The sequence below is a fragment of the Castor canadensis genome, chromosome 17, assembly GCF_047511655.1.
Source record: "Castor canadensis chromosome 17, mCasCan1.hap1v2, whole genome shotgun sequence".
In the NCBI taxonomy this organism is placed as follows: Eukaryota; Metazoa; Chordata; class Mammalia; order Rodentia; family Castoridae; genus Castor; species Castor canadensis.
In genome coordinates, this window is record NC_133402.1 from 3,596,440 (window position 1) to 3,616,868 (window position 20,429).

General features: G+C 48.4%; 1 protein-coding gene across 8 annotated transcripts in view; it reads right to left on the reverse strand.

The window, feature by feature from the left end:
* The window catches only part of Srl (sarcalumenin), a 51,358-nt gene that overhangs the window by 14,915 nt on the left and 16,014 nt on the right, over positions 1 to 20,429 (reverse strand). For 4 of the 8 annotated variants that reach the window (XR_012443280.1, XM_074060293.1, XM_074060294.1 and 1 more), the window contains one exon: positions 221 to 1,564. The exons of the other annotated variants lie outside the window; for them this stretch is intronic. Coding sequence is in view for 3 of the 4 variants with exons in the window: in XM_074060293.1 (XP_073916394.1) it covers positions 221 to 1,564 (1,344 nt within the window). In the remaining variant the exon portion in view is untranslated. The remainder of the gene's footprint in view (positions 1 to 220; positions 1,565 to 20,429) is intronic. 8 annotated transcript variants of the gene reach the window in all.

Genomic DNA, 20,429 nt, shown 5'->3' on the forward strand with positions numbered 1-20,429 from the left:
CCTGACTCCCTCTGGATCCTCTCACTCAGTTCCTCCACACTGGAGGTAAGTGGGTGAGAAATCATCCAAAGGTACCTCCCTGGGCCAGTACCTGGGATGGAGACCCATCTGACAAACCCAGGCCTAGGTAGAGGCTCTCCTACCCATGCCATCCCTGCCTGCCACTCTACATGTAAGACTTCCACAAAGAATGCATCTGCCCTAAGGAATTAAATCCTACCCTGAGCAGCAATTACAGGATTCCCCGTCCCCTGATGTCCCTCTTCAGGCTCCTCTGCCTCAGTGTCCTGGGCCTTGCCATCCCTGGACCTTGTATTCAAATCCTCTGTGCTGAGCTGGGCCCCTTTCTCCCTAGGGCCTGTGGTTCTTGATGCTTCCTGGGGCTCCCCAGCCTCCTCAGGAGTACCCTCTTCTTCTTCTGAGCTAGCCCCATCACCGCTGTCTTCTCCAGACTCTTCTTTATCTAGAACTCCTTCTTCCTCCTCACTTTCGCCTTCTTCACCCTCCTCTTCAGAGGAGGAGGTGTCATCCGGGTCCTCCTCAGGCATCCCTGGCACCTGGCCCTTGGATGGGTTCTCCTCCTCAGTCTCCTTAGCCCCAGAGCTCTGTGTACCCCCAGACTCTTCACTGGCTTCTGGGGATAGGCCAGCCTCCTGGCTGGGGCTGGACTCCCCTTGGTCCTCAGCCCTCTCCTCGGTTTCTGTATCTATCTCAGCCTCTGACTCTACTCCTGCAGACATGGCCTCAGGGGTTCCATCTAGCTCTGAGTGCTGGTGATTAGACTCTGGGCTGCCTTTGTCTTCTGTCTCTGGGGTGTGGGCCTGGGACTGGGACTGGTCCTCAGCTACCTTCCCAGCTTCTGCATCACTGGCAGTCTCTGACTCTTCTGCAGATACTCTGCCAGCATCCTGGATTCCATCTAGCTCTGCTGGCTGGTGATCAGGTCCTGAGCTGTCCTTACCTTCCACCTCTGGGGCATGGACCTCTTCACCCTCTAAACTAGGAGAGGCTCCTATGGTTTCAGGCTCTGCTATGGCTGCTGCTGCCTGTACAAGGCTGTCTCCTACAACAACCTTGACTTCCCCCTCACTATTCTCCACCTGTACTTCTGCCTCCCCACTGGCAGCCCCCTTCATAGAGAGCTCCATCTCAGCCTCCTCCTCTCCTGGTTCCTCTCTGGAACTGAGCTCTGGCCTCCCTTCTTCCATGGGCCCCTTGTCCCCTCCTGGAAGAAGGGCACCTGCTGCTGGTGAGACCTCCTCTCCCTCCCCAGGCTCTGCAGCACCCCCAGATGGAGCTGACTCTGTAGCTGAGGCATTGGAGAGGCTGGCTTCAGACTCAGAGCCCAGGCCGGTGGCAGCAGGAGGGACCCCAGCGGTGGTCTGCTCCAAGCTCTCAGCCTCCCTGCTGTCTGGGTAGTGAAGGAGCAGATTCTTGTCTCCAGGGGCCGCATCTGCATAAACCGCCCTTTCTTTCTCCTCTAGACTTGCATCTCCAGCAGAGAAATGATTCTCCAACAAATTGCCAACATCTTCTGTGCCACCCGAAGCAGGGACTTGCAGTTCTAAATGATTAGAACATGATTGGTCAGTTCACAGGGTTGGCACTTTGCTCTGCTTTTCAAGAGTCTACATTAGTCTAGCTTCCTTTCCTGGGAGGGTGGTGTGTGTTTAGTGTGTAGTGTTATATCTCCAACCCTGGCTCTTCATGACCACCTGCCTCCCTCCCAGGATATGGGGACCACAGATCAGGGAGTTAAAGGCTCGGCCTGCTGTCCATCACTAAAGAAGTAAGCAGCTGCACTAGCCTGAGAGTCCCAATACCCTGACCCTGACCTTCAAGTCTTCCCACTCAGTCCTGATGACTGAGTATGGATGGAAACTTGGATAAGCCCTCCCAGTCCTTCCTCAACCTTGCTGACAGGCACGTGCAGCCTGGATCATGAGGAGATACTTCCAAGATAGGACAAATGCTTGTACATTCTACCCCTAGTCAGTTCCTAGAGTCATTAACCAGCATGCTTTTTATACTGCTATCAGCAAAGGGGTGAAAACAGTTGTTTGCAGGCCAGATAATCTTAGGTTACAAGGCAAAGTACTCAGGGGATTACTTGTGGCTCTCAACCTTATTAAGTCACACATCTAACCCTGTCCCCTTAAGGGCAGGCATTTGCTGGCCTCACTACCTCAGGGACAGGGCCTGAGGAGGAGATATCCAAAATGGGCAGGGCCTCGGCTTCCCAGTGGCCTCAGCCAACCCATTCTGAGGGGATCCCCTTCTAAGGGCCTATAGTTTTATCCAGAGAACAGAGGGCACAGGAAAAGCAGAGCGGGAGATAGCAGACAGAAGCCTTGTGTCAGAGACCACTGCCAAGGGTTAAGTTTAATATCTTTGGGAAAGGGTTGAGAATTAAGGGTTGGGCCTATCCTGCCCAGGCTAGGATCTGTTTAATGAGGAAGCCTGCCGTCAGAGGACACAGGTGCCCCATTGTGGTATGGCTGAGATAGACAAAGCCCCAGTTCCCTTGACTCTCAGGGCTTCTTTCTCTACCTCTCTAGTGGGTACGGTACTCTCTCTCAGGACAACCCTGGTGCTCCCAACTCTGCCTCCATGAAGAAAAGCCCTTCTGCCTTGGGGAAGTTGCCTTACCAGTTCTCAGAAAGCTGGGGCAGCTTCCGGGGATTAGGAACAGACATTTTTTCATCTGTCCCCACAGAAGGCCAACCTGTGTCAACTTCAGAAGGATGGGAGGTTTTGGGGCCTTTATTTAAAGGAGCCCTGTATATTAATGTATAAAACTTTTCCCAAGCACTTTAATACACATGACTGCCTTTAACCTCCCTCATTACTGCCAGGCAGATTTTAGAACCAAATCAGTGACGGTCTTTAGTCTGCCCCAGCCCCGAGGTGGCTAAGAGATGACCAGAACCCAGAACTGACAACTCCTGGTCCATGAGTGTTCAGAGGGCACAGGGAACTCCTTCCCATGAGGACCTCAGACCCTGCCTGAAGTCCAGAATCATGTTCCTGGCCCCCGGATGCCAGGAATCATGTCTTAATTTGGTGTTCCCAGGGCCCATGAGCCACTGCCTGGCCCACAGAAAGTGCTAGAAGAGGTCTGTGGTTACATGTGAGTAACCAGCAAGAATTCCTGGTTCCTTGGTTGTGTGTGGTGGGGCAGGATAGGGAGCTGGATGTCACTTATTTAAATGTTCTTTCATTAGCACCTAAATAGCCTAAGCCCTGATTCCTTCACCTCTAGCACCCCAACTCTTGGCCCTGGAGAAGAATTCATGGCAGGAACTTGGTTTAACCCAAGTCCCCTAAGCAACAAGACATATCTATAAAACATATGATATATATATGACATATTTATATAAATACTCACAGTGCCAGGCAATAGAAAACATTAACTTAATCTCACTGAATTTACTCAAACTCACTGAATTTGCTTAACCTTACTTGCTCCTAGAAAACAAGTATTAGTTGTAGCTCTGTTTTACATGTGAGAAGACTGAACGAGAAGCATTGAAGACCTTACCAAGATCATGTTGCTAGTAACTAGCTTAGGCCATTTGACTTCAGGGCTGCAAAGGAGATGGCCCAAACTCCAAGCCGGGCTTTTGCTACTCAAATCATGGTTCAAAGCCACTGCCTCAGCATTGCCTGGGAGTTGCTGGAGATGCAGGTCTCAGGCTCCAGCCAGGACTCCCTGATTGGAATCTGCATTTAACAAAACACCCAAGTGACTGATTTACATAGTAGTTTGAGAGGTGCTAGTCTATACTACTCATAAAACTGCCTATCTACCTGTGGCTCTCAGCACTAACTGTATGGTGGAGTCACCTGGCTTTTGTTCCCATGGTTCCTCCCTTTCCACAATGGTTCTGATTTAAATAGTCCAGGGTATAGTCCCAGCACAGCACTTAAAAGACTTCTTCAGTAATTCTAACATGCCAAGTTGCAAATCACTGCAACTGTCAAGCCAAATAACCCTGACTCCAAGGCTTCTGTTCCCAGAAGCCCCATTGTGAGAATGCCCCTTACAGACTCCCAAGTTGGGGTGGGTCTCCTTGGACCTGGCATTTGCCCTTGGAACAGCAGTGGTTGAGGCTTTATCTCTGGGTAACTTATCCATTTCCACAGGCCCCTGTTGCTTGATGAGGGTGATGATATGACGATGAAGATGATGATGACTGATGATGATGACAATGATGACCATGGTGATGGTGGCAATTGGTAGAAATAATGGTGATGCTGGTGTTGATGATGATGACAACCATGGTGATATTTATGATGGTTGTGGTGATGATGATACTGAGTTGAATGGACTCTAGATTTGGTGTCCTGTAACATTTCAGATATTCTCAAAAGACACTCTGCCCCTTGTAGGAGTTAGAGGCCTGCATAGCTCCAAAGGGGATGAGGACCCCACATGTTAGGGGTTTACCACAACTTTCACACTGCTGTATATTTCCATTCTTGGGCCCTGAACAAAAAGTCCAGCATGTACATGTGTGTATACACAATTACATCCATACCACCTCCTGGTTTTTATACCTTAAAGCCAAGCTGCCTCTAACCTTCTGCTAAATGATTCAGGGTGACAAAGACTAAGGGTGATGGCTTCAAGCCCTATTGACCTTCCTTCCCAGGATAAAAATAACTTCTGACAGAAAGTCTCTCAATGAAACCAGCTGTCCTATTGGGCCCCCAGAGCTTGACTTCAGGAAGCAGCTGTGCCACTGGACCCGAGTCTGTCCTGGGAGGCATGTCCGATGCGCAGGGAGCCTCCCGATATGCTCAGCTCAATTCCCTCACATCAAAGGCTGATATCCTTCTTTCCCTCCCTGGCCTCCTTAGCATCTTGCTGAAACCCTATTGGCAGCTGGATTAGGAGGTGTGGGAGGGCACAGAAAATCCCAAGTGGGTTGAGATGTGGTGAAATGAGTCTGGGTCCATCGCAGGACATGAAGTACCATACTGTATATGCTGTTGCCAACACAGCCACCCCAGCCCCGGACAGGCCTGTATGTTGACATCAGGGCACATGAATAGACCCCCAGAAAGGCCTGAATTCCTGATAGGCTGGGCCCCAGCCCCAAGCACCCAAGCAGAGCACTACACAAGCCAGTCCTGCTTCTCTCCAGGTGCCATCTCTGCACCAGCTCCCTCTTTGGGAGCCAGGCTTTCAGCTCTCCCACCAGCCCACAGTCCCAGCAGTTCCTCTTTTCTCTCCTCACCAACGACCAAGCACCCTGAATTTGTTTCCTCAGCTCCTCCCTCGTTCCACAGCACTTGCCATGAACTCAGAGTGTTGTGGAATGCCAAGGGCCAGGGAGTCCAACTGGGAAAGAAGTCTGGCTAGGAAGGTGAGCTTAAAAGGCTTGCCAGAGGCCAGCATCAGATTGAGACAGAGCCCACATCAGTGGCCCTCAGTCTAGAGTTCTTTCAACACCCCAGGTATTTTACCTGCTAGAGTTCTGCAGAAAGAGAAGATTAAACAGTCTGGGGTTAGCCAGACTAACTTTGTACTTCCTGCCCTCCTTGAATCTGTCTGCCACACTGTTTACAGGGAGATGGGTGGAAGGAAATTGACAATCATTGCTCCCTTCCTCTCCGTGTCTCCCTAAAAATACCTCCCTCTAGTCTCCTCTCCATTGTTTTCTCCAACACCTCAAGAAGCCTACCTTACAGCATCTCTTTTCACTTTACTGATCCACATGTGCAAGGCTCTGGCTAGATTCTGTGTTGCCCTCACTGGGACTTCATGACTTCAAGTGCTCTTACTCTTTTATCCTCTTACCAGCCCTCTCTGGCAGAAAAGGCAAGAATTATCAACCTCTCTTGAAACCAGGAAGCAGACACAGCATAGGTAAGATGTTTGCTGAACAAGCCATTCCAGCAGAACTCTGCTCAATGGGAGTGTGTGCTGCACCTGCAGAAGTTTTCATGCCTGGAGCCCAGGCTCTTAGGTCAGGCCAGTGCATAGTTGTGTTTTTCACAAGGTAATTCCAAAGAACACCAAGGCCTGAGACCCTCCACACTTAACCTTCCTCAGCACCAAGCCAGGAAGCTCTGTCCTAAAGTTAAAAATGGGAATCAAAAGAACAGAGCTCAAAACCTAAGCGCTTTCACTTTATTTAATCTTCTTTGATCTCACCTCAGCATAAACCTCCATTCTGTCCAAGTCTCCTTAACACACATTTCCAACAAGGATCTGCCAAGATTCTTCTTCCACACAACTTATCTATTTGAACAGAAAGTCCAAAGTCACACGTAAGTAAAATACCTTTAACCCATCACTCATACCCAACTATACAAATGACAAAAATCCCAGGGGAAAAATCTTTTTCAATTCTATGCCTAGATCAGTCTATCCCAGCGGGGTCAGGACCCCCCATCCTTGAAATGCAGAGGAATCCCAAGTCATCTGCCAGCTGCCCGTGGCCCATACGTCACTTTCTCATAGGATATATCTCCAGTATGGGGGTAGGAGCACATCAGAACACAGAGTCCACACGGCCAGGGTGGCAACCTGACCTTTCCTTCTTCTAGATCTCATCTCTGGATACTGCTGTGCAAATGTGCGTCAATGGTCTCTTCTACTGTCTCTCTTCTTGTTGTCCATATTCCACAGAGTAAATGTTCATTGCTCAGGGCCCCATGTTCTTCCACTTCATAGAAGAAGCCTTCATCAGACAACCTGGCAGAAAGCTGATGCCCAAGGACTCAGCAGGGAAATGCTTTCGAGAGGAAGGGTTTTCCACATCCTCCCAAGATCAGAGACTCTCTGGCCTTTTTTTTTTTTTTTTTTTTTTTTTTGGCCCTTACCTCTTCTCAAGACAAGGATGTCAGGGTGCAGTGGAAGAGGCAGTCAATCTTGGAAGGTTTCTTTGGCTTCCTGGCTTACCTCCTAAAGTCAAGGCTAATCCCACCAGGACAACATGTCTCTGGCTAAACTGCAGCCCCAAAATGATTCACCCACAGGATAGGATACAACAGCAAAAGCAGCCATCAGAGAGAAATGAGAAACTTCAGGGTTTGAAGGGAACCATCAAACCCTGGGGGTCAAAGGGACCATCTCACAGACCAACTAGTTTGATTTCACTAATGAGCAAAACCCTGAGACATGCTTGTCCTGACGCCAGAGGGCCCCATGGCTGCTTATAGAGAACTGGGCTCTCCAAACTATCCCTACATTGGGCCATGCCTCCACCTTTCCACCCACACTCACCAACGACAGCAGCTGTTTACCTTAGGACAGTGGTTTCTTAACCCACCCAATTCTTCCTCCTTTTAAAAAGAATTAAAGACTTCACTGGGTGCTGGTGACTCACACCTGTAATCCTAGCTGCTCAGGAGACAGAGATCAGGAGGACTGCAGTTTGAAGCCAGCCTGGGCAAATAGTTGGTAAAACCTATCTCAAAAAAACCCATCATAAAAAAGGGCTGGTGGAGTGGCTCAAGGTGTAGATCCTGAACTCAAGCCCCAGTACCACCAAAAAAAAAAAAAAAAAAAGAAAAGAATTAAAGACTTCAACACAACTGTTTTTTTGACCTATGAAGTATAGACAATTGACAGAATAACTTTGTATCTCCACCCCACCCCAATTCCTGGGACTCTTTAGTTTGAAAGGTACATAGAGAAATTGCAGGAAATTCTATGACCTATACATAATATATATACATATAGATATATATATGGATAGATACATACATACATATATATGCTTGTCACAGATGCCTGGAGGATTCATGAGTATATCTGATGCTTACTCATTTTTGAAAGGCAAACACCTTTGGAAGAAGCAACATGTTAAGTCCTACCCCCTCCGTATAAACTGACTGTTAGAAGGGATTACTTTGTTTAGCACCCAGGTTTTCCAGAGTCTAGCACAGAAATCCTTGCAGGAGTCATTGTGCAATAACTTCCTCCCCTTGGAGAGGCTAAGCTTGGTAGAAGGCGGCAAGGAAGGAGGAAGCCATGCAGGCTGGATTCTGAGACAGACAGAGGCAGGTGACTGGTTTCTCCCACCTCCCAGGCTGAAGAAACTGAATCTCCCTGGGATCTGTGGGGAGGGATGCTGGGAGGGCCAATGGTTTAACTTTTGGGCACCAGGCAAGAAGAAACCCACTGGGAGCCAAAGGAGATGTAGCTCCCATTTGGATGCCTTGGGTTAAAGTCAGAACTATTGGTGCTTGGCAGGTAAAAGGAGCAATGACACCAGACCCATCTCTTTCCCAACCCAGGGAAGCTGGAAGAAGTCTGCTTGATTCTCCAGCTTGGGAAGTGAATCTGATACCTTCCCCAGCCTGGTCCAGGACCACAGTTCGTGGCTTTCCTTTGCCATGCTTCAAGGGCTGAGGAGGCTCCTAGCCCTTTGAATGAAAGACTAGTTTCCCTGGATGCACTTAAAATCAGGATTGCTGGGCTCTGGCCCTTGCTGTTTTACCAGCTGCTATGACCTTGGATTGCTCCTTAATCCTCCTGTACTCAATTTTATCTACCCACAAAATATAGATCATAATACCTGCTTTGGGAACCCCCTCGGAGTGTGATGTTTAAAAGCCCTCAACAGATGTCAGGTATGATAACAATTATTTCCTAGATGAGCAAAAACACCTGGCCAAAACCCAAGTTCACTAAGTAGCCAAAAGAGAACCAGGTTCGAAGAAGAGCCCAGCTAGCTCATCCATACTTTACTCGATTGACCCTCTGGGTCTGGGAATTCAGTCGGGGGCTAGGGAGTTCTATTTGCCCAGGGCTTCTTCTCCTTTGCTGCCAGCCACAAGCAACTCAGGAAGAGTCTGTCTTGGAGTGGCCCTTCTCTCTTCGGAGGCTCTGGCTGGTCTGGGGACAGGAATGGGCCTGGGCTATAAGCCCATTTCCACACCTACTCACAGTAAGTGATGAAGGAAGGTCAAGCCAAGGGCAGAGACTGGGGCAGCAACAGAACAGCTATTCTGCCCTGGCCCAAAAACACTTCTGGAAAAACTGTTGTCCAGACACAAAGAAGCCAGAGGTTTCCACCTTCTTCCTCAGAGGGTGTCACCAAATCCATAAAAGATGGGCTCAACCTCCAGGCCCTATGTTCACAGCCCCCAAATTTTTTGTGGCATTCTGGGATTTGAACTCAGGATTTCATGCTTGCTAGGCTGGCACTCTAACACTCGAGCTGTGTCTCATACCCCCAAATCTTATATTATTATCCATCCTTATGTTATTTTTTGCATTTGAGACTCTTAAAACTAAAAGGGAACTTAGAAATTAACTAGTTCAAGCTGGGCATGGTGGCACATGTCTGTAATCCCAACCACTTGGGAGGTAGAAGCAAGAAGATCAAGAGTTTGAGGCCAGCCCTAAGCAAAGTTAGTAATTCTGTATCTCAAAAAAAAGGAAGGATGACCCAAGCCTTGTATGCATATGAATAATAAAATAATAATAATAAAAAGAAATTGAAGGATTAAATGAAAAAAAAATAGAATAAAATCCTGATTCGTGCTCAAAAAAAAAATAATAATAATAAGGAGGGAGAAGCCTGGGGATGTGGCTCAAGTAGTAGAGCCACATGTGTGAGGCCCTAGGTTCAATTGTGGGGGAAGATTAATAGTTCAATTCTTTCTCTTCACAGATGAGGAAAACAAGGTCCAGGGAGGGAAAGGAAGGTATTGGAAGTTCCCCAGTGGGCTGAAATAGAGCCAGAACTACATAAAAGCTTTCCTGACTTCTCATTCATAGTCTTCACATGCGGGATCCCAAACAAATATGACCTCTTTTCTTCTCTGGTATTTCTAACCCTTTCAGGCTCACATTTCACCGTGTCTCTGATACCTGGTGCCTGGGCTTGCTCATTCACTTGTTCCTACAAAGGGCAGCTTCCTGATGAGGGTTAGGCAAGAGGCACCCACAGCAGAACTGAAGTCTTGCTAGTTCCCCATGCCCAGCTCCACATGGAGATTTTAGAAAGGATCTGGGTGAGACATAAGCTGCAGCCTTTGCTATAAGGCCTGCAGTATTCCCAATGTCACCAGAAGAATGCAGGGAGGGTCTCTCTGGGGTCATTACTAGAAATCAAAGGACAGTCAGTTCCAAGAGAGCCATGTGAAATCAGTTCTTAGTTGTCTGAGTTCAAGACAGTAAGGCCATGGCATCTGAGACCAGAAGAGCCCTCCAGAATCTGGTCACTAGAACAAGGAAAGGACCCTGCCCTTGGTGCTCCATGAGTAGTACATACTCTCAAAGCCTCCAGAGAAAATCCACCCATTACCCCGAATTCTTCTTCCAGAGCTTGGAATGCCACAGGAAAGGATATCTACCATACTCAGGTCACCCCAAAGGGACCATTCTAGAAATCTTATGTCTGCTCAGACAGCAGCCTTGCTAGAGCCTCAGATACCTGGGACATGCCCCTTAGACCTGTAAGTGTAAGGCCTCCTACAAAGCCCCCTCTCTGGATATTCTACCACAACAGGTAATCTTGAGAGTAGCCTCCTCCTCTGGTGGCTTTAGCATCATCAAGAGCCTGAGCTCTCTGCGTCCCATCTTGTCTATTCTAATACTGAAACTAGATGAGGCTCTTGCCACCAGGAACCCTTGAGCTATTACATATATTTTTCCTTTGGCAGCCTCGTGGCCACACAGAGGGCCAGGATAGGTCATCTATTCCTTAGTTCCCATGGGGCTCACCCCAGAGACAGGAAGGTCAACACCAAGGGCAGGGCTAGAACTAGTGCATGTTCTACACTCACTGACCCAGGCTGACCCTGCCTGTCAATGCTGAGGGCCACATGTAGCCACCCCCAGGCTGCACAAGAGGGGTTCTGCAGGCCAGACTGCTCTAAGGGTCCTTTCATCTGAATAAGGACCAAATTCCTGCATCAAAGCCTAAACACAGTCTTGTATTACTGTCCTACAGCTGCCTTTAAAGGATAGAAGGCCAGAAGTCTGAATTAAGGTGTCAACAGGGCTCCAATCCCTCTGAACCCTGTCAGTCAGAATGCAACCTGCCTTTCCAGGTCCTGGTGTCTGCCAGCAATCCCTAACTTGCAGCTGCCTTCCTGTAGGCTGCCTCCATCTTCACATGACCTTCTCGGTCTGTGACTTCTTTTCCCATAATGAAACCACCATAATGGATATAGGGCCCACCCTTTTCCAGTAGGACCTGGTCTTAACTAACAACATCTACAATGACCCCATTTACAAATAAAGGTACCATTGTGAAGTATTGAGATTAGGACTTCAACATATCTTCTTGGGAAACAGAATCCAACCCATACAGGTATACTGATGGCCTGCATGGAAGCCCCTCCTGCTTCCCTAGGTCCCAGGCTCACCTGTTTTGCACAGTCCATGCCCCTATCCTGTCTCTCGTGATGTCTTCTGGTTCTTACCATCCCAAGTCACATGGATCCCTCTATCTGGCCTCAACTTACTCATATCTGAGGGTCTACACTGAGCAAAGTGACAAGGCACAGACCCTGCCTTCTGTGGTAGTGACCTTGAGGGACAGTACATGTGTGTCCTATCTTCCCTTCCAGGTTGAAGTCTCTGGGTCAAGGGCTATGTCCAGCACCTCTTTAGGTCCCCACATGGTCTGAAAAAGTACTAGGCATAAAGACACAATTCAGGTCTGCAGAATTATTCTTAATGAATCAATTTCACACAGGGTGTATTTCTAACCAGTCTCTGGAGTGCCAATCCCCCTGCCATACCTTGCCCCTGGGTTAATTCCAGCTCTTACTTCAGAGCTCAGTTTTGAAGCCTGACCCCAGGAGTTTCCCTCCTCCACTCCTCAGTACTGAATTAAGTTTGTGTGTCTGCTCTGTGTTCCTGCAGCACCTGTGCGATGGCCTTTGTGATGGCTTTTGTTCCCAGGGGGATCACAGGTATTCAGCTAGGGCTTGGCAGATAGTCCTGCACTGTAAGCACCAGCTGGATGCACTGAAAGAATCTAAAAACAATGAGCCTCCTCTCCCAGTTAGTGCCTCTAGGTGGCTCAAAGGTCATCTGCAAAAGGACCCAAAGGAGCTTAGTGAAAAGCAGGACTCCTGGGCCTGTTCCGCAGACCCTCTGCACCACACTCAGGGGAGCAGGAGACCTTTAGAGAGCCTTTTTAACATGCTCCCAGATGGTCCTCACACACACTAATATCTGGCCCAAGAACCATTGTCCTTGGGCCTTGACTGTGGGAATTACACCTGTCCTGCCAGAGACCTGCAGGCTGCAAAGCATGGAACCCACCACCAGCCCTATCCAGGAATTCTGCTTTGAATTTACTTCATCTCCAAGTCCACAAACTGCTAACTGGGACTGAAGCCCATCAGCTCTAAGTCTGGGTATAACTAGCCTTACTGCCCTGCCAGACAGCAAAGAGGCAGGAGTGGCTGGCACTGGGAGGCCTTTGCAGAACCGCCCATAGACAGAATGCTGGTGGTCAGGCAGAGCTTCCCAGTGGAGTATGGTGGGGGACCAGCCTTGGAGACTTTGAAGAAGGAAGAAGAGAAAGGAAGGAGCCAGTGAAAATCAGGATCAAGGACCTGTTTTCTCCCCTAATCAGCAGCGGCAACTTCAGCAAGTAACTGAATTTTTCTGGGCTTGTTTCATCAGTAATAAAACAGAAAAGAAAATACCATACTGCCCACATCCCAGCCCCTTGTGCCATTTCCTTCTCAGCCACCCCTTTGCATTCCTCCCGTGTGTGCTCCACAAAGCCAAGAGTGATCAGCTGACAACCCTCCTCAGTGCACCCTCTCCAGAGGCCCCATGGAAGACTGTCTCCCAGTCAGCCATCCCATCTCCTACCCAAAGCTTTATTTTTCACCACTGCATCTACCATCTCCTAATAAACTATGTAACTTACTTATTTGGCTTAGTGCCTGTCAGTGACACTAAACAGCCATTTGGACAGATGGATGGATGGATGGATGGGTGAGTGGGTAGATGGAAATGGATGGATGGATGGGAAGTATGTGGACGAATGGATGGATGACTGATGGCAAAATGAAAGATATTTCCCCAACTCAATAGCAAAGAATTTTAGATGAGAGGATCAGGATTCAGAAACAGAGATGTGCCATGAAGCTGTGTGTTCACTGGCCAAGTCACTTAAGTTTCCCAGGTCGAGTCCTCATGTTACTAAAGGGCCCTAGGAAGAGCTGCTTTCCCAGCTAGCTTCTCATCATGTGCTAACCAAAATGAACTTAATTGCTGAACTGAAGCACTTTCCTTTGAAGACGTTAGGATCTAATTGAAGGGGGAGAGGAGCAGGTAGGAAGAGAAAACTGACTAGCCAGCAGCAGAGTCTCAGGTGCTGGGTGGGGATGTGGATCCCAGGGACTCTGACAGGTTGCTCATGAGGGTGCAAGGTCATCTGACATCAGACAGAAAGAAGCCAAGCCACATTGGAAGGGAACCAGTGGCTGTGGTTAGCAGGGTAGGAGAGAGTTGGATAGAAGGGAGACAATAACACCAGGCTCAAAAGAGAGAGACTGGGCCCCTTGACCCAGGCCTCTGTCGTAATTGGTGAACATCTCTGAAAAGGCCTGAAGACTGCGGAGAGGGCCTGAAGAGGTGGAGACCAGTCTCCCCACCCTGCTTTCTCCAGAATCAGGTTGTCTCACAATGACTAGATTCCAGAACTGCCTTGACACCCCAGACTCAGGTTTGGAGACCCAGGGACTCCGCCCTTCCAGGGGGAGACCTCTACTATTGGCAGGAGTGGACTGTGAGAATAGGAATCTCAGAGAGGAGTCCCTCAGAAGTTTGTCCCAAGCAGCTTCTACAGAGGATTAGGAGGGTCCCCCACATCCTGCATATCAACTGCTTGGTTCCCACTGCATAGAGGGGTCGAGACTCAGAGAGGTTCGGTGCAGGGGGGTCACACAGAAAGCAAACTGAGCCTGGGTTTCCAGCTTCTCAGTCCTTGCTTTTTGCATTGCACAGCCATCCAGGAACCAGCCCTCCCTCCCTCAGGACCTGTCCCCTCTGGGTATGCAGCAAAGTACCCCCAGGCAGTTACCCTCCTCCCCAGCACCACCACAGGCTCAGAAGCTACTTCTAAAATTTTCCGCTCCAGCCAGCTGTGCATACATTCATTCAACACCCTCACTCTGTGTCAGCAGAGCTCCAAATTAACCACTGAGGCCACTGTAGGGACCATGGAGGCAGGGGAGACCAAGAAAACAGTTGCTACCTCTTCCTAGCATACTATTGCCTAGAAAAGAGGCGAGAAGTAAACATTCAGAGGTAGCAACTCTAGACAACCTGGGATCCAAGGCTAAGGAACTGTAGTGGGTTAAATGGTGTCCTCCTAACGTTCGTGTCCACTAAGAACCTGAGAATGGGACTTTATCTGGAAATATGGTCTTTACAGATGTAGTAAATTAAGATGAGGCTGTACTGGATTAGGATAGGCCCTAAATACAATGTTCTCGATGTCTTATATGATGAGAGGACACAGGCACACAGACCAGGAGAAGGCAGAAGGGAAGACAGGAGCAGAGATTGGAGCAATAAGACTAGAGAGCCAAAGAATTCCAAGGATGGCTGGCAGCTACCAGAGGCTGGAAGAAGCAAGGTTCTAGGTCCTCTCCTAGAGCCTTCAGGAGTGTGGCCCTTCCAACATCTTGTTTTTGGACTTTTCTGACCTCTAAAACTGTGAAATAATACATTCCTTTTGTTTTAAGCCTTGTCATAATTTGCTATGGCAGCCACAGGAAAATAATATAGGAACCAACATCTAAGCCTAGCACTATGAAATCTTCCTGACACACTCTCACACTAAGCTGGTTATGTTTTCGCCAGCCCCAAAGTCCCAGGGCCTGCCCCTATCATCCTGGTATCTACATGCTCTGACACCCAGTTCAAGCCCCCCCCAACCACAATGCCTCTCCAACAACTGCTGCCCCTTCTATGATCTCTCAGGCTGTTTATTTTTAGCCCCTGATTCTATCTGCCTTATAAGGCTCTCTATTCATCTCATAAGCATGGACTATCCCCTCTCCTAGTTTGTAAGCTCTTTGAGGACAGAGAATCCCAAGGATATTAACAGTCCTGAGTAGGAGCAGAAATGTAGATAGATTTCCTGGGTTGTTCGTGTCTCTTGATGTCTGAGGAAACTGATGGCAAATGGTAAGGTGCAGCATTTGTTCAATACCACATTCTCACAGTCCTTTCAACCTTAAAAAGTATCTGGTATCAAAGAATATCTTAAGTACTAATAGCCATTTCCTTAATTTAATCATACAACAGCTCCATGCTGTAAACAGGGCAAGTATTATAATCCCCATTTTATAGGTGAAGAAACAAGTACAGAGATAATAAAGGACTTGGTGGCTAATTGAGCCCTGGTGCTCTACCAGCTCAAAAAGGAAACTGCGGCAGGAAGATGAGGCAAAGAAAAGAGATCACCACCAGCCTTCTAGTATCATCACTGCTGTCCTCAATCTCATTCTGCTAGTCTCTGCCTGTCCAGGGAAAGTGCTTGATCCCAATATTTTCTAGTGCCCCTTCCAGGTCCCAGAGACCATTTCTAGTCTCCAGTCCCCCTGGGTCAGTGCTAGAAAAATAAGTAATCTTAAACTGACACTTGGAATAAAGGTAGGAGGGAAAACTGAGTCATCAACACACTGGCTAGAGGCTCCTCTGGCATATGCAAGCATGTAGGGAGGTGCTACCAGGACTGACACTCGGTACAAGTCAGATGCACATCAGAGACGTATTTTTTCAAGGGAATGACTTTGTTAAGCCTTTACCTATTGCCATCTAGGGGAAATTCTATGAGATAACTGGGTGGCCTAGGTCCTAACCCAATGGCCACTTGGAGGAAGACCAAGGGCAGCAGTTCTGGCAGTGATCTACTAGAGGAGGGAGGAAAGGTGGGGACTAGCAAACCCCAGGGCTCTCCCCTGGCTTGGTTCTGGGCTGAGCTCCCAGCTCAACCCACTTCCTGTGAGTACAGAACTCCAGGCCAGGCTTTGCCTGCACCTGTTTGAGCTCAGAATGCAGTCCCTGCTCTAGAAGGATCCAAAAATATCTGAGAAGGAGGGAAAGGAGGAGGGACTAGCCTGAAGGGGAACAGGCTAGGGAGACAGCCACTTGGCTTGGCATTCAAGGCCCTTCTCAACTGGCCCCAACCCATCAGGGTGGCCTCATCTCCCCTGAATATGAGCCTCACATTCTAGCCAGAGCTGCTCTCACCCCATCCCTGCCAATGTGATGCTCTGAGCTCCCCCACTCCTGGCTTTGAGCACCATCTTCAGATGTCTCTGCCTACACAAATCATCTGCTCATTCATTAGACATTGTTAAATGTCTTCAGTGAGCTAAGCGCTGTGCTAAGCATTCGTGATGCAGTACAACAGTCCTTCTGAGTTGCAGGGGATATGTTCCAAGCCCCCAGAGGAGGCCTGAAACCACACATGGTGCTAAACCCTGTATGTGCTGTTTTTTCCTATGATAATTTTAATTTATAAATTAGGCACAGTAGGAGATTAACAACATAACTACTGATAAAATAGAACAATTATAATAATATACTCTATAAAAGTTATTTAATGAACTGTTTATTTCTGGAATTTTCCATTTAATATTTTCATACCATGGTTGATCACAGGTAACTGAAAGCAAAACCACAGATAAGGGGACTACCTTACCTACCATATGAGCAAATTCAACTGAAGTACAGACTCCTGTCCTCTCAGAATTGACAGTCCAGTGATTGTCCCCTTCCTACAAATGTGGCTGACACTCTGCCCCTCCATGGGGCTGACCTTCCCAGCCATCCTCTGCACTCCAACCAGAGTGTAGGCTGCTGGGGGTGTTAGTTACATTTTTTTTTCAGTGCGAGTCATCGCCCCAAATAGAAGGTCAACTCTTGGGGGCAGAGACACAGCCTGTTCCTGCCTGTACCATGCAACCCAGCCAGAACCTTGCAGGGCTGACAAGGGTCTGAGAGCTGGCCCTACATCTGCCTTACCTCTCCCTCCTCTCACATCAAATGCCCCTCTCCTTCTGCCTGCTCAAGTTCCTGAAGCATCCGAGTAGACTGCTCACCCTACACTTCTTCCTGATCTCATCCTGCCCCTTGCCCTTATCTGAGTACACCTTGCTTTCCCTGACTGAAGGGAGGCCTCCCCAAGAAGATTGCACTGCCATTCTCGAGGACTCTGTTGAGCCTTCTGCTCTTAAGGACTGGCACACAGTCCACACTAACTTGATGTCTGGCATGCTCTGAATTTAGGGAAGAGGCAAAGGATCTCAAGGCTGTGTAAGAGCTCCTTCTTATTTACTAATGCCCTTGCAGTAGCTCACCCTGCCTGACCCAGTGTTCTACCCAGAACTCTCTTGGACCCAGAATCTGAAGCTACAAGCAACAATGGCCACTCTGCTTTCCTACACTCTCCACAGTGTGGTCTCAGGAAAGACAGGCTCCAGAAGCTGGGCATTATGGTGCATGTCTATAATCCTGGCTTCTTGGAGGCAGAAACAGGAAGATTGCAAGTTCAAGGGCAGCCAACCAAAGTTAGTGAGATCCTAACTCAAAAACAAAATGCAAACAAAAGGGCTGGGGGTGTGGCTCAAGTGGTAGAGTGCTTGCCTAGCAAGTGTGAAGCCCTGGGTTCAATCCTGAATATCAAAAAAATAAAAGGGAAAAAAAAAACAGGCACCAGCAGCTCACACCTGTATCCTAGCTACTTGGGGGACTAAAATTGGGGATCAAGGTTTGAGGCCAACCGGGCAGATAGCTTGTGAGACTCCATCTCCAAAATAATCAGAGCAAAATGGACTGGAGGTGTGGCTCAAGCAGTAGAGCACCTACTTTGCAAGCACAAACCCCTGAGTTGAAACCCCAATCCTGCCAAAAAAAAAAAGACAGGAATGGCACCAACCAGCACCAAGGTCTCATGGTGCCCTTAGAATTCAGTTTCTGGGCACACCAACCCCCAAGGCCATTCAAGGCAGCCTCCACTCCACACCAGATGGGTAGCAGATAGTACCATAAGGCCCTAGGCTGGGTGGTGTGAATAGTTGAGCTATTTTCCAGGACTCTCTGATCCTGGAAAAACACAACAGCACAGACGAACACAGCTAAGAATGAGATTAGTCTCCAGAAACAGCTAAATCTGACCCATTCCACTCACTAAATTATGCCTGCCACCTTCAGCTCCTGCTGAGCACACCAGGTTGGGATGGGCACAGAGGGCAGACACCTCAGAAGCACAGGGCATACCCAGTTTGGCAGCCCCACAGCTGGGCTTGCCATAGTTGCAATTCATTCATTCACTCACTCACTCACTCAACATCACGTACAGCTCAGCCTCTTTGCCCATCTATTGCCCCTATGCTGTGACTAAAGGACTTGGTAAGACCTTGCTCACCAACACAACGGGAAATTCCACCTGGAGTTCAAGTCTTCTGAATCCTCTAAACAGTGGTCTAAGAAAGGGACAGTCCAATTGGTTGAGCCCCAGAGTGAGTATAGCCTTTCCTGATTGCAGTAGTAAAGGACAGAGCAGGTGCCAGTGTGGGGGTAGGAATGGGAGCCACCAAAAGGGAATACAGGAGCCAAACGGGATGGGTGAGAATCAGAACACAGATGCTCCAGCTCTGAGCCCTGCCTGAGGAAGCAGGTGAGGACAGGGCTGGGGTCTCGGATGAGCCTGGACTCCCAGAGCAGATTCATGAGGGACACAAGCCCGCCCGTCAGCTTGCTGCTCTTGCTCCTTCCCCTTCTATCAAGCAGCCCCACTGAGCCACAAGAATTGTACAGGCCTCACGGCCAGGAAGACACAAAGGACGAGGCTACAGCCTGCACTTCTGTCTCCATTTTACAAGGAAGAATGAGAATAAGGTTGTCATCCAGGAAACTCAGACCATGTACCTGCCACGACAATTGCCACTTAAAAAGAAACTAATCCTGACAGGGTTAAAACACTGTACTTTACTCAAAGTAGACTCGATAACATTTGCTTAATACGCAGTTTAGATGATGGAGTTTGGAGGAACACCTTTACTTAAGGTGTTCTGGCTGGAGATGGCGGGCTCACAGCATCACTGAGATGAAAACACTGGCTTAGGACTTTGCCTTCGCCCTCCTCGTTCAGGCATCACCCAGCTCATCTCCATTATTTGAAACTGGGATCTAGGCTTCACTTCAACATCATAAGCTCAGGCAATTGGGCTCCCTTTCTACCTCACAGGATTCTTAGAAGATTCAGCTGTTCCCTCCCCTCTGTGATCCCCCACACCCTCCAAAGCAATCCCCAGTGTACACCAGAATCCCACAGCCTCGCTCCCTAGCTGGGATTGTTGGCTAGCATGGAGTCACTGAGTCTCCTCGAACCCAGGGTGTCCACCTGAGCTCTCCTCAGAGCTTCTCATCAGAGGCATACCACTTGTTCCCATGAGACCTTCTTTGGACACTGCCCTCCTTGAGCATTCTGAGGTCTTGGACACGCCATCTCCACCTCTTCCTTGTGTTCTTTAACCTTCCCTCTCTACCGAATCCTTCCCCATTGTCCCATAAACACACATGTCTTCTTTAGTGTTGAATCAAAATTTCTCTACTTCTGCAAACCCCCACATTCTGTTATCCATCTTTATCTCTCCTAACTTTTCTTTTGGCAGTACTGGGATTTGAACTCAGGGCCTTGCACTTGCTAAGCAGGCGCTCTACCACTTGAGCAATGCCCTCAGCCCACCACCTTAATTTTTAAGTCTCTACATTTAAATATGTTGCTTCCATGCACTCACTAAATACTCTTAAATCCTTCATAGCCTGTCAGTGACTGCTGGGTTGCCAAAATTAACACCTCATCATCCTCTGCAACTCTGTGACATTTAATCTTATTGACCATCCTTCCCCTAGAAGACCTCTTTCCCTTGGCCTACAGGCCACTGTCTCTCTTTAGTTCTCTTCCCATCCTTCTGAAACTCATTTATCATCTTCTTCCTCTTCCTATGGTTCAAGCCCAGTGTTCTTCAGCCCTTGGATCTCATGTCTCTTTCTGCAGTGGCTCCCTCAATCTCAGCTTCACTCTTGTCTTTACATAAGTGAATCTCATTTCTAGATTCACAGGCCTGCCTTTTCAGTCCCACTTTTTTGTTTGTTTGCTTTTTTGTTTAAAACAGGGTCTCATTATGTAGCTGAGGCTGCCCTTGAACTTGCAATCTTCCTGACTCAGCCTCGAGTGCTGCCTTCACCACCACTCATCCATTCCCACCTTTCTAACCTCCATGAGATGACCCCATCCACATGTCCTGTGGGCACTAACATTTATAACGATCCAACTGAACTTTTAGAATGTGTTCTCCTTTCTTATACTCCCAGTGTCTTTTTTCCAGCCAGATCATTCCTCCAGTGACCTAAAGGAGGTTCCCTTCCCACACTGGCTCAACAGATTGAGAAGTTCAGTTGATCCAACCCC